The 13,783-nt window shown below is 36.5% G+C and overlaps 1 protein-coding gene across 2 annotated transcripts in view; it reads right to left on the bottom strand.

Moving 5' to 3' along the window:
- NADK2 (NAD kinase 2, mitochondrial) overlaps positions 1-13,783 on the bottom strand; it is a 47,592-nt gene that overhangs the window by 18,109 nt on the left and 15,700 nt on the right. For both annotated transcript variants that reach the window (XM_070476584.1, XM_070476585.1), the window contains exons 5-7: positions 8,596-8,679; positions 7,058-7,194; positions 526-604 (exon numbers count right to left, since the gene is read on the bottom strand). In XM_070476584.1, the coding sequence (XP_070332685.1) occupies positions 526-604; positions 7,058-7,194; positions 8,596-8,679 (300 nt within the window). The remainder of the gene's footprint in view (positions 1-525; positions 605-7,057; positions 7,195-8,595; positions 8,680-13,783) is intronic.

Raw genomic sequence — 13,783 nt, forward strand, 5'->3', positions numbered from 1 at the left:
AGCTATTCTTAATTTAATCTAAAGGGCTATGATAGCCAAATAAACAAGATTTATTTAAAAAATAAGTAATATTTTTGTGTTCTCCTTAACTGGATTCTGGATCAAAACAAGCAAATAAATAAATCAGCTTTATGAAACATTAAGATAATCGGTAGGGAAATTTTAATATGAACAGTCTATAAGATCAGAGTTTTATATCAACTGCAAATATATGCTTATATATCATTCTCTTAAACATTTATAAAGCACCTATATAACAGATGAAAGGCTCAGGGAAATACTGCAGTAAAGAAATCTGAGTAACTTTATTTAATGTAGGGCTTCACAAGCATTTTTGATAGTGAAACTTTCTTTCTTCTTACCATGTATTAATGTGTACAAAGGTGTGGAAACATTTCATTTAATAATTCATTTTTCTTATATAGGATTAATTCCTCACAAATCTTAGGTGGTAGAAATTTAATAAATAGCTTAAAATTTCTAAAATATTAAACTTCAAACTCAAGATGACAAGTTTAAAAGTACCTGGATGATAAACTCTCCCCAATGAAGACTTCATTAAGTGCTCTGACTGGTAAAAGCTGGGGTCCAGAAGCCTCGAACCCTGCAGAGAATGAAAGAAAAATCCAAGAGAGCACCTTAAAACTTCAGAAATATTATCATATAAATTTTATAAAATATTAAAATATTTGTCTCAATAGCCATCTATACCTTAACATTAACATATGAATTAAATTTTAAAGTATTCATAATATAGAACCACAAAATCATCTAAACATTATAGCTGCAATGAGTAAACCTGAGTTCTTGAAACAATTTTTCAAGAGTGAGGAAATATATTGATATTTATTCACAGCATAAGATTCAAGCTGTCACACTTGGCTAAGTTTTGCTCCAACCACAACCTGCTTCAGAAGTAGAGACGATCGAGTACTTCCAAGGGAGAGCCATTCTGGATTCAAGCAGCAAATTACACGGATGGCTCATGTAGGAAGCCAAATCAGTTATATCAGAAGTCAGATTATTTTTCAAACAGAAAACGGAGAGTGCTTTTCAGCAACGGCAGCACTGGAGAAACAGTGCCACATCTCCTTATGTGACTCCTAAAACAACATCACCTTTATTTTACTCTTTAAGGTTCTGTGCACAGCTTACATAACCTTCCTTGATGATTACTTAAACAGCACTTTATCACGAAAACCACCAAAGAATCCCACTGCTTTCTGAATCAAAGTGTGATTTTCACCTTCAAATGTTCCCTTTTACTTTTTTATCTTTAACCAGTCCCCAGCTTGAGATGCCAGCAGTTTCTTCTCAACGTCACCAATGGTAGGTTCACTGCACCCAAGTGTCTCCTGCTGGGCTTGCACTATGGAACAAGATACCTTTTCTGTCTCCTCCACCTTTTTTTTTAGTCAAAGCTAAACATTAACTTCAACTGTGGCAGCAGCTAGCCTCTAAAAATGGTGCCCCCTGATGCCTGCCTCCTGGTATTCACATTCTTGTATAGCTCTTCCTTTCACATCACACCAGAATTAGTCTCTGTGACCAACATAAGGCGGAAATGATGGTATGTCACTTCCGAGATTTGGTTTAAAATGATACCCTAGCTTCTACCTTGGTCACTCTCTCTCCCAGATCACTTGTTCTGGGGGAAGATGTTTCACAAGCAGTCCAATGGAGGAGCCAACATAGTGAGGACCCGAAGCCGCCTGCTAATGGCCACGTGCCAAGTTGTGGTTTAGACCTTCCAGTCCAGTTACGTGTCCCGGCCAACAGCTTAACTGTCACCTCCTCAGAGACCCTAAACCTGAACTAACAAGCTAAGCTTCTCTTGGATTCTTGACTTTCATAATCTCTGTGAAATCACAAGTATTTTGTATTAAGATGGTAAACTCTGGGGTAATTTGCTATGTTTTAAGATTCTGTGTTCCAGGTTAATGTGTACAGATATCTAATACACATTAGACACTTAATACTCTATAAAACTTTCCACCACTGTCACCAACACAACCACCAATTTAAATTCTCCTCTGACTTGTAGCCTATTTGTTTATATGCTTATTGAATATTAATTATATGTATAATTTCTTTTGGATTGTAACTGTCTAAAGTGACCCAACTATTCTTTCAATTACCACAAGTTGCTATTACAATACCATGGAATCTTTAAAAACTCATTTGACGAAATTATATAATGGGCTAACATTATGAGCTAGATCTCATAACACAGAAGGAACTTGATACAAAAAGGTACATAAGAATGATGTGTTTGATCAAATTTGATTGTACTTAAGACTGCATACTTAACTTCTGATATTGTCTTAATTTGGTACTAAATATATTCACATTTTTACAACTAAAGTTTTACAACATAAAAAGTTTAAATTTGTAGTTTATTTTTCTTTACATAGTGTAATTCCTAATGGAATGTTTTATATCTCCTCACAGATTTTCTGCAAATGTTCACTAACAGTAAGTACTCACTAAATATTGCTTTGTACTCAGTTGCCAAGTCATGTCTGAGGCAAGAATACTGGAATGGGTTGCCATTTCCTTCTTCAGGGGATCCTCCCAATCCAGGGATCGAACCTCTGTCTCCTGCACTGGGAGGCAGGTTCTTTACTGCTGAGCCACCAAAGAAGCCATCACTATATATTCAGTCAGTTCAGTTCAGTTCAGTTGCTCAGTCGTGTCCGACTCTTTGCGACCCCATGAATTGCAGCACGCCAGGCCTCTCTGTCCATCACCAACTCCCGGAGTTGACTCAAACTCATGCCCATCGAGTTGGTGATGCCATCCAGCCATCTCATCCTCTGTCGACCCCTCCTCCTCCTGCCCCCAATCCCTCCAAGCATCAGGGTCTTTCCCAATGAGTGAACTCTTTGCATGAGGTGGCCAAAGTATTGGAGTTTCAGCTTCAGCATCAGTCCTTCCTGTGAACACCCAGGACTGATCTCCCTTAGGATGGACTGGTTGGATCTCCTTGCAGTCCAAGGGACTCTCAAGAGTCTTCTCCAACACCACAGTTCAAAAGCATCAATTTTTCAGTGCTCAGCTTTCTTCACAGTCCAACTCTCACATCCATACATGACCACTGGAAAAACCATAGCTTTGACTAGACAGACCTTTGTTGGCAAAGTAATGTCTCTGCTTTTTAATATGCTGTCTAGGTTGGTCATAACTTTCCTTCCAAGGAGTAAGCATCTTTTAATTTCATGACTGCAGTCACCATCTGCAGTGATTTTGGAGCCCAAAGAAATAAAGTCTGACACTGTTTTCACTGTCTCCCCATCTATTTCCCATGAGGTGATGGGACCAGATGCCATGATCTTAGTTTTCTGAATGTTGAGCTTTAAGCCAACTTTTCACTCTCCTCTTTCACTTTCATCAAGAGGCTTTTTACTTCTTCTTCACTCTCTGCCATAAGGGTGGTGCCATCTACATTTCTGAGGTTATTGATATTTCTCTGGCAATCTTGATTCCAGCTTGTGCTTCTTTCAGCCCAGCGTTTCTCATGATGTACTCTGCATATAAATTAAATAAGCAGGGTGACAATATACAGCCTTGACGTACTCCTTTTCCTATTTGGAACCAGTCTGTTGTTCCATGTCCAGTTCTAACTGTTGCTTCCTGACCTGCATACAGGTTTGTCAAGAGGCAGGTCAGGTGGTCTGGTATTACCATCTCTTTCAGATATAATAGTAACTGATAAATCTGAAATCTCACCAAAGTGTAACCGTATGTTTTTCTTTTGAATAGTCTTAACTTTTTATCTATATTCCTGTTTCTCCTCACCCTAATTTTCCTTTCTGTATAGCAATTTTACTATGTGTGCTTGCTGAATTTTACCTGAAATCTTTTATCAAAGGAGGAAGAGAATACATAAAATTGCTTCAAGTCTCATTAATCATCTTAATTCTGCTTATATTTCTTTCATGCTAATTGACTACCAAACATTATTTAATCATAAAACTGTTCATATACACCTTGCTTCAACAAAACACAAAAAGATGGACTCAATAGCAATTGACAGTTTTCTATCCAAGAGAATCCATTACAAAATTAATCATTAATTTATATTTTTAAGTACAGAATTGTGATACTAGGGACAGAGACCACAGTCCTATGCAATCCTCTCACACTGTCAGACTATTAGACTATGCTTCTGGATCTACCCACCTTGGGTATACCCATGGAACTAGTAATGGCTAATGGAATACGAGCAAAAGTAGTGGAAAGGCCTGGCTCCTAAAACTTCCCTAAGAATCCCCCACGCTCTCACTGCCTTCCCCCATAAGCTCTGAAGGGCCAAACAGAAGGTCAAAGGCCTCAGAAGATGGTAGGAGCCACTGTCTGGAGGTTGCCTCAACAACCCTTGGACAGTGAGCTGAACTATAAATAAAACTTCAGTATGCTAAGTCACTGAGATTCTAGGATTGTTTATCAAACCAATTCACTTATCCAAATTAATACAACTAGGCTTGCAAATAAGAAAGTTACGAGTTTATGTGATTAAAAGTTTTCTTTAACAAATAAATAAACTCTGCCTTCCCTTGACTTGGTATGTATGCACATCATTATGTTCTTGGGCTTTCCTGGTGGTACATACAGTAAAGAATCTGCCTGAAATGCGGGAGTCCGGGGTTCGCTCCCTCGGTCAGGAAGATCCTCCGGAGGAGGGTATGGCAACCCACTCCAGTATTCTTGCCTAGAGAATTCCATAGACAGAGGGGCCTGCTGGGCTGCAGTCCATGGGGTCGCAAATAGTCGGACACAACTGAAGCGACTCAGCACGCACACACCTTCCCTTGAGGGTATAATGGCAATAAAAATGAACTCCTTTTCATTAATTTGTATACAACCCAAGTGGTTCAGGTGGTAAAGAATATGCCTGCAATGCAGGGGAGCCTGGCTCAATCCCCGGATCAGGAAGATGCGCTGGAGAAGGAAATGGCAACCCACTCCAGTATACTTGCCTGGAAAACCCCATGGACAGGGGAGCCTGGTGGGCTACAGTCCATGTGGTCACAGAGTCAGGCATGACTGAGCACACCATATACATAATCTAGTTAAGGACAGATAACACTGAATAGAAAATTTTATTTGATTAAAGTTAAATCATCCTTCTTACAAAAAAACTAGGATTTTTTTCTCCTTAATCCTGTGTTCCAAATTAAAAAGCTAAATCAGGGATCAAACATGGTGGTATATTTATAATCTCAAACCTACTCCTATATTCAAAAATCCCAAATGGCAGTTTCTTGGGAAATGTTCCCTGCCAACTTGAAGAGAATTTAAATAGGAAACATGAGATAAATCTTGAAATCCTCCAAAATTTTTTCTCAGAAAATAAAGCTCTTTATCAAGAAAAAACCCTCTAACAAAAAAGTTCTCTAAAATTGTGCCAACATTGTAAATGTTACATAATTGCTAATAACAATAATATTAATAATTAATATAACAGTTTTCAGTGTTATTATTGAGAAATCTGAAGCTACTCAGATTCCAGATTCTTCATGTATAAAATAACCTGTTCCAACCACAATCACCCACCATCACTACTTCCTTTCTGGAAGCTTGCAAGAGGTTTGCTTTATCCCTAATATACTAACATACCTCAGTGTGGGACCTTTCACCATTGATTATATTAAGTATTTTGTGTTTTCTTTCATTCAGAGACTGGTACCTAAGTTTTGAGAAATTTTTTTAAAAATTCTTTTTGAGTATTTCCTGTGCTTTTACTAGAACTACCACTAACCAGCTGTAAATATCCTGAATATTACTAAGTTTATATGTAATTTGTTTCTATATATATTTAATTTATAAGCTAAAACCAGTGAATCTGAGCAATGAATCTACATCTTTCTTATATACTGTTTGTGAAAACAACAAAATCCTGAACATCTTTTGGTGACAACAATAACTTGTTTTGGTGAAGTATAAAGTAAAATTTCTAATTAAGATTTCAAAATCTTTAAAAAAAATTAAAATCTTAATAGTTACTGCAGTCTTTCAAAAATGATAATAGGAAATCATCTGCTTATGAATGACTTGAAAGATTTCTAGATTTTTAAAAACTAGTTATTTAAAAATTTTCTAAAATCAGAGCAATAAAATCAAATGACTTTTTCAGGAGAATAAAAACCATCTTTAAAACATGGCATTAACTCACAGTTTAGGAACATCTAACCTATAAAGCTATAAATCACCATGAAAAACTGAAAAAAATAAATATAAGTAAACATCAAATATCACAACCAGACAGAAACAAAGCCAGAAAACAGTTATATAAAGATAGCTTTTCCTAATAAAGTTTACTCAAGAAATGAAATGCAAAAGGAAATAATATCCTTTTATACAGTCCACAGATATTTAGGATATCTCTTGGGATCTTCTTGCATCATGAAAATCTTACAGTTATGGGACAAAGTGGGAAAATACTGCTAAATATAATCCCCAAATTAGCTCAAAACTGAGAATTCATCTTAAAAAAAAGCTGCATATCATTTCATGCTAATATTCCCTTAGCATGTTACACAAATATTTGAAATACAAATCTTAAAGGTGAGATGCAAAAATTTCCTAACAAAAAGATTTTTTAATCAATAACTAGACCCATGGTAAATATATGTAAATGCAAATATATAAATGTATAATTATTATGAAGTCTTCCACAGATTAGTTCATTTTCTTTCAACCACTTTCTTTTTCCTTTTTGACATTTCAAAGATTAAGACCAAGACTCTTTCCTTAAATATCAAGTACCCTTTTGGACATTTTATAGTCCTTCCCTTATCAATGAGTTTTCAAACTCACCCTCAGATTTTTTTCAATAAGAAAAAAATTGTTATGGAAATAGGCTATATTTCTTATTTCAGAATCTAATCATAAAAATTTTACAACTCAAGCAGTTAACTGTACTTCCTTAAATGTAGTCAGTGGCACTGAAATCCCCAAGTAAGTTAATTATAAATGATTACTTCTAGAAATTAGAGATCAAAGGAACTGTAAATTACATATTGCCCCAAACACACTTGATTCCCAATCCACCTACTTTCATCATGAACTCTTTCAATGTTGAAGGCTCTACTATGCTGATTCAAACTCAGCTGCTGTTCATGGAGGTCCACAGGAACAGGGTTGATGCCAGTTCCTTCAAGATATAACCTAATTCGCTGCCTCCACAACCACCTTAGAGTGAAGAAAAGTCAAGTTATATTAAAATAGAATAAGTTAAACAAAGGATTAGACATCATAATTTCTCCAAATTAAAAAAATTCATATTAAAAAACTAGTTATCCCATAAACTAATTACACCAGAAATACCTAAAACCCACCACCGATTCCTGCTCAAAAACAGATTTAAATGGCAATATCTACTGTATCTATAAGACCCTTCAAATAACATGAATTAAAGTCAAATTATTTATCAAGTATCCATTAAATCCCATATACAGAGCTAATGTAGTTGTGTTTTACTTATCAAAAAGTATAATATATACAAAAAAGAAAACATTCTGAAATTAAAACACCATTATATTAAGGTGGTCAGATTACATAAAAATCCCTCCCCTAAAATTCTGTAATAATGTTTTTCTGTTTTTTACAATTAGAGTTCAACAACAAATACTGTAACACTTAAGATTACACCTAAAATTTCAATGACTTTTTAGTGGGAAAAAAAAAAGGAATCAAGTTTAATTGATTTTAAAATCAAAAACTGACATAGCAAAAGGCCAATGGGACAGATTCTACTAGATAAGTACACAAAAATATACTCCTACTTGAGTATATTAGTCATCTGTAAGGTACTAAACTTCTGAGATGAGCAGAAACTGGAATCACTACTAAAAAAAAAGATTTCAGAAGTCAAGAAGATTTAATACAATTTCACAAACACCTAGAGAAAAGGTTTTCTCAAACTATAAAATCTAGGCTAAGTCAGTGAAAAAAAGTAGTCCAACTTAGCTCTCTCTAATTAATTGGTCTACCTTATCTTAACTCTTCCCTCTACCCTTCTCTTTTCAGGGCAGTCTGACTACTAAACAAATTAAGTGAAAGGAATATTAAAAAAAAAAATCTCCATTGGTTAGGAAATACTTAACATGTAAGACAGAGATACCAGGAATCTCAGCATAGTTAGAATAAATACAACCCTCAGACACTCTGGATGGGAGAAGATGAGGATGAAAAATACAAAATTTCAGAGAACTTGAACATTTAGTTTTCACCGACAGTCTTTTTACAAAACTGCTAAAAACATGTAAGGTTAAAGTAGAGACATGGCCTCTATCTCACTGAGGGAGAAAAACGTCTACTTACGTTACAGGCCAAGTGGCATTTGGCAAGGTTTCTCCATATAGTTCCAATAGGGCTGGGAGAAGCCAAGTTAGATGTGTTTGTGACTCAGCTAACATATTATTTTTTATGTATTATTTGAATTCTTTTTTATGGCTACAACTATGGACTAATCCAAATATTATCTAATGTGTTCTGTTTAACATTTTTAATGGCACACATTAATAAAATAATTATATAATAATAAGATTATCTTAACAAGGTAATTATAGAGCAATAGTAAGAACTTCCTACCTGAACTCACCACGATAGAACTTCTGTAAGGCTTCTGGGAAGGAATGCGTATATCGAACAGGAAGACATAAATGACCCTCAGACCTTATTTTAAAGGGATTTGGGTGATATAAAGGGAAGAAGAAAAATAAAAGTACTCAATTCAAAAGGTATCATTAAACTACAAAAATCAGACATGAATTTTTTTGAATTTCTACCCTATAATTCATTTTTGCCACATATTATTTATATTTTTAACAAGAACAAAAAAAAAAAAGACCAAATAGAAATAGTAGTTTACACCTAGGTTTAATGCCATAATACAACTTAAGTTTCCACATTACAGTAAAACTAACAGCAAATTTGCCACTGATTGATATCCCTGCAAATTATCTAATGGTGTAGTGATGTTTGCATCTTAACATCTATATTACTTAACTACTCACTTTGGGCAAGTCACTTTAGCATCAGCTTCTTCATCTCTAAAAGGGCCATAAAACCACCAAATCTCAAAAGGTTATTCTGAGGAATCAAACTATTTATGTGAAAGTTTTTTGAACCATAAACCCCTTATAAATATCTTTTAAGATAATCTCTTACTAAAAGAGAACTCATAGCTTAATCTAATCTAACTTCAAGGAGTTAACAGCTTTCGTGAAGGACAGAATATTTTTTTAAAAAAATTGCAAATCGCAAATTGTTAACTGCCTATCGGCTGATACAGAAAGATAAGAGGCTATGACACCCTAACATGAGGAAAGGTGTCCAGATAGTTCAATCATCCTCATTCACATGACGCTTCAATCTCAAAGGAAAGGTTGACAGCTGGCCTGGCAAAACAAACCCTTAACAATAACTGTAAATTACCACAGATGCGAAGAGCCACATAAAAGGCTTTTACAAAGCTGTAACTAGTCAATTTATCTGAGATCAATTTAGCTAAGAAACTTAGGGACTAGATTTTTTTAATTTTTATATTTACTGCAGTACTAAGTGCTAAGAATAGTATACAGTGCTAAGAATATAAAAGTTGAAAGTGAACGTATAAGTCGCTCAGTCCTGTCCGACTCTTTGTGACCCCATGGACTTCACCAGGCCACAACACTGGAATGGGTAAACTTTCCCTTCTCCAGGGGATCTTCCCAACCCAGGGATTGAACCCAGGTCATCTGCACTGAAGGCGGATTCTTTACTAGCTGAGTCACAAGGGAAGCCCCTTATATAAAAGTTATCAACAGTCATTTATTTGATAGAATACCTACGGAGGTCACCTGCAGGTCTAAAACACTCAAGAGAGAAAAATCTAGGCCTGGCCTGGAGGATTCAATTTCAGTGTGGCTCACTCACTAGTGCTAACTGCTGGCAAGGTCCTCAAATCTGTCTCCATGTGAGTCTCCCCACAGGGTGGCATTGGTATCCTCACATCATGGTGGCTGACTTACTCAAGAATGAGCAACCCAAGAGACCAACACAGAAGCTACAGTACCGTTTATGACCTGGCCTTGGAATGCACACACTGTTGTACCATATTCTTTTGATCCTACGGGCCAGCCCTACTTGAAGTGGGAAGGGAACTACATAAAGGTGTAAATAACAAGAGGCTACCTTAAAGGTCGACTATCACATGCTGTCTATCCCATTTTCATTATTAAGCATTTAAATGTCATAATTATATACAGGGGTCAGCAGAGTGAGTACAGAATACCAAACAGAAAATTGAAATTGTCTGTTTAATTTAGTTGAGTCCACCAATGAGACATCTTAGAGAAGAAGATCCTGAAGCCCAAGTCAAACCTTTGGGTGCCTGCAGTCCCAGCTGACATCTGCCTATAACCTCATTAAAGATCCCGGATTCCTGACACACAGAAACCATGGGAGATAATACATTATTATTACTGTTGTTTTAAGCCTCCAGTTTGCGGATGATTTGTTATGCTGCGTTTGATAACTACTGCAGAGAAGAAGAAACTTAATTGAACATTAACTTCTGGGCTTATTTAAGGATTGTTGAGACACCTCACACTTATAAGAAATATAAGTCGGGCAACCTGAATTACAGAACAAGCTAGAGGCCTTACACATTTCTGCCTGGGGGCAAAAAGAAAAACCAAAAGACTTCTAGAATACATTATTCCAGGTTGGATGGCGTCACCGACTCGATGGATAGGAGTTTGAGTAAACTCCGGGAGTTGGTGATGGACAGGGAGGCCTGGTGTGCTGCAGTTCATGGGGTCACAAAGAGTCGGACACAGCTGAGCGACTGAACTGAACTGAAAAATTAGAGAAACAACACCTTCTGCTTACCAGTTTCAAAATCTTCACAAGCTAATGAATATTAAGCCAGTTTTTAAAGGAGAATATATTTCAACAAACTGTATAAAATATGATCACTAAACAATCTCTTACTTTAATGATACAAAAATCATTACATTACATATCATTACATTACATATCATTACAAAGTTTTTCTAAAATACATGTGTACAATCACTAAAGGCAATTAAAAAATAATTATTGAAGCAATAATATCAGTTACTTATGCTTAGGAAATATTTGCTCAGCTCGGTCAGGGTCCTAGCTCTGCTCCCTAAAATCATTTAACTGATCATTCATTTTTCAAGTGTTTATTGCCTACTGATTACATATAATAATAGTATGCTAGTGGTAGAGAAATTTAGTCCTATACTCAGCGAATTTGTAGTCTGATGGAAGAGACAAACAATCAAGCAGAAAATAATAAGGAGAGATAAGTGCTCTCTGTAGAAGGAATCATAGTCAGAGCTCACGACAGGAACCAGTCTTGAATTAAAAAGAACTACACAATTGAGTCAGTGATCTAAGGGCACTCCAGGCGAAAGCACAAATAAAGGCATGAAAAGAACCTCTGGAGAACTCTTTCACTTACTGTTTCCAGCCCTGCTATCTTGCTATCAACAAAGTTCATCACCAGAGCAAAAGCTCCCACAAGTGAGCCTCTAATCAAGACGTTAGGATGTTCATCCATTACACTGTTCTTAAGAACAGCTTCAGGTTGCGGGGTGGGGATACTGAATGAAGGTATAAACTTCCATTTAAGAGATAAGAAAGTACTAGAGAAGCAATGTACCACATGCTGGCTAAAGTTAACACTGGCGTATGGTATACTTGAAAGTTATTAAAGACGGGAACTCCTAAGAGTTCTCATCATAAGAAAAAAAATCTTTCCAGTCTTTTATTTATTTATTTATTTAGCTATATCAGATAACAAACTTTAAGAACTTATTGTGGTAATGATTTCACAATACATGTTACATCCAGTCATTATGTTGTACACCCTAAACTTATACAGTGCTGTATGTCCATTATATCTCAATAAAACTGGGCAAAAATACAATTAAAAAACCCCAAAGAACAGATTTCAGGAAGGATCCTAGAATGTTCCTAGAGAGGCATCAGTCCTTTTTTTAAGCTGAAGAATGTGTACTGCCTGTGGGTAAATGAAGATAGATGAAACTAGAAAAGCGGATAAGCAACAGGTGGTAAAACATCATATACATTATGCTAAGGAATTTGCAAGGCATCCTGAAGGTCAATGAAAGGTTAATCCATGAAATTAAAAGATGCTTACTCCTTGGAAGGAAAGTTATGACCAACCTAGACAGCATATTAAAAAGCAGAGACATTACTTTGCCAACAAAGGTCTGTCTAATCAAGGCTATGGTTTTTGCAGTAGTCATGTATGGATGTGAGAGTTGGACTACAAAGAAAGCTGAGCACAGAAGAATTGATGCTTTTGAACTGTGGTGTTGGAGAAGAATCTTGAGAGTCCCTTGGACTGCAAGGAGATCCAACCAGTCCATCCTAAAGGAGATCAGTCCTGGGTGTTCACTGGAAGGACTGAAACTTCAGTTTCAGTTGAAGCTGAAACTCCAATACTTTGGCCACCTGATGCAAAGAGCTGACTCATTGAAAAAGACCCTGATGCTGGGAAAGATTGAAGGCAGGAGAAGGGGATGACAGAGGATAAGATGGTTGGATGGCATCACCGACTCAATGGACATGGGTTTGGGTACACTCCGGGAGTTGGTGATGGACAGGGAGGCCTGGCGTACTGTGTTCCATGGGGTTGCAAAGAGTCGGACACAACTGAGCGACTGAACTGAACTGAACTGAAGGTCAAAAGGAAACCCTGAAAGACTTTAACTAAGGAATGGATACAATCAAATTTGCACTTTCGAAAAAATACTAAGGTAAAGTGTGAAGGATGAGTTGGAAAGAGCAAGAATGGAGATTATTGCAGTAATTTAACTCACACTACAAAGGCCTGAGCTGTTTAGTAACAGTGAGGAGGGCAAAAGATGGACTCAAAGGCAGGAACCCTAAAACTTCATACTAAATACCCGGTCAATATGATGAAGGGAGTGAGGGAAGGGGGTGAGGATGAGTCGCCACAGCTTTAGCACCCATTACAATTCCATTCATCAAGTATGGCAGCAGGGAAAGCAGACAAGTCCATTTGTAGATACATTACTTTTAACTGCCACCAGACACATTCAAGGGGAAGCCAGTATGGCTACAACAGCATGAAGAAAGGGAAAATAACAGGACATAAGGATACAGAATAGTCAGAGGCTAGATAACGTAGAGTCTTGAATGTCACAGTGAAGGTGATCAACCATCCCCATTTGCCCAAGACGGACAATTTTCCTAGGATGAAGGACTTTCAGTACTAAAACTGAGAAAATCCCAAGCAAACCAGGATGAGAAGGAACTGGTCATTCTAGTCATTGTAAAATTAATTTTATTCTGAGTTAGATGGAGACCCACAGTAAGACTTTGAACAGAGAAGTCTACCTAATATCACCAAACTTTATAAACAGTCTCTGTGACTGCAGCAGACAGAAGAGACTAAAATAAGGTAAGATCAGTGCTGGATATGAAGATTCTGGAGTCACCAGAATCTTAGTTAAAATGACAAATGTTATTCAGTTATTCTGGAGATAGTACAGAAAAGGAATAGAAAAGACTTATCTATGACTGAGCAGAATGATAATGGTAGAAAATATTTTAAGAAATTTTTCAGGAAAGTGAATGAAGAGAGAATTAAGAAAAAAAAAACAGAGGGGATCAACACACTGAAAATCAAGGGGCAGATTTATTAGAATTGAGGAAATAGGTCTTCTACCAAGGAAGGAGACTATAGTCAGAGTGATTTGAGAGATGGGGAAAT

Source organism: Odocoileus virginianus, chromosome 14 (assembly GCF_023699985.2).
Source record: "Odocoileus virginianus isolate 20LAN1187 ecotype Illinois chromosome 14, Ovbor_1.2, whole genome shotgun sequence".
Taxonomy (NCBI): domain Eukaryota; kingdom Metazoa; phylum Chordata; class Mammalia; order Artiodactyla; family Cervidae; genus Odocoileus; species Odocoileus virginianus.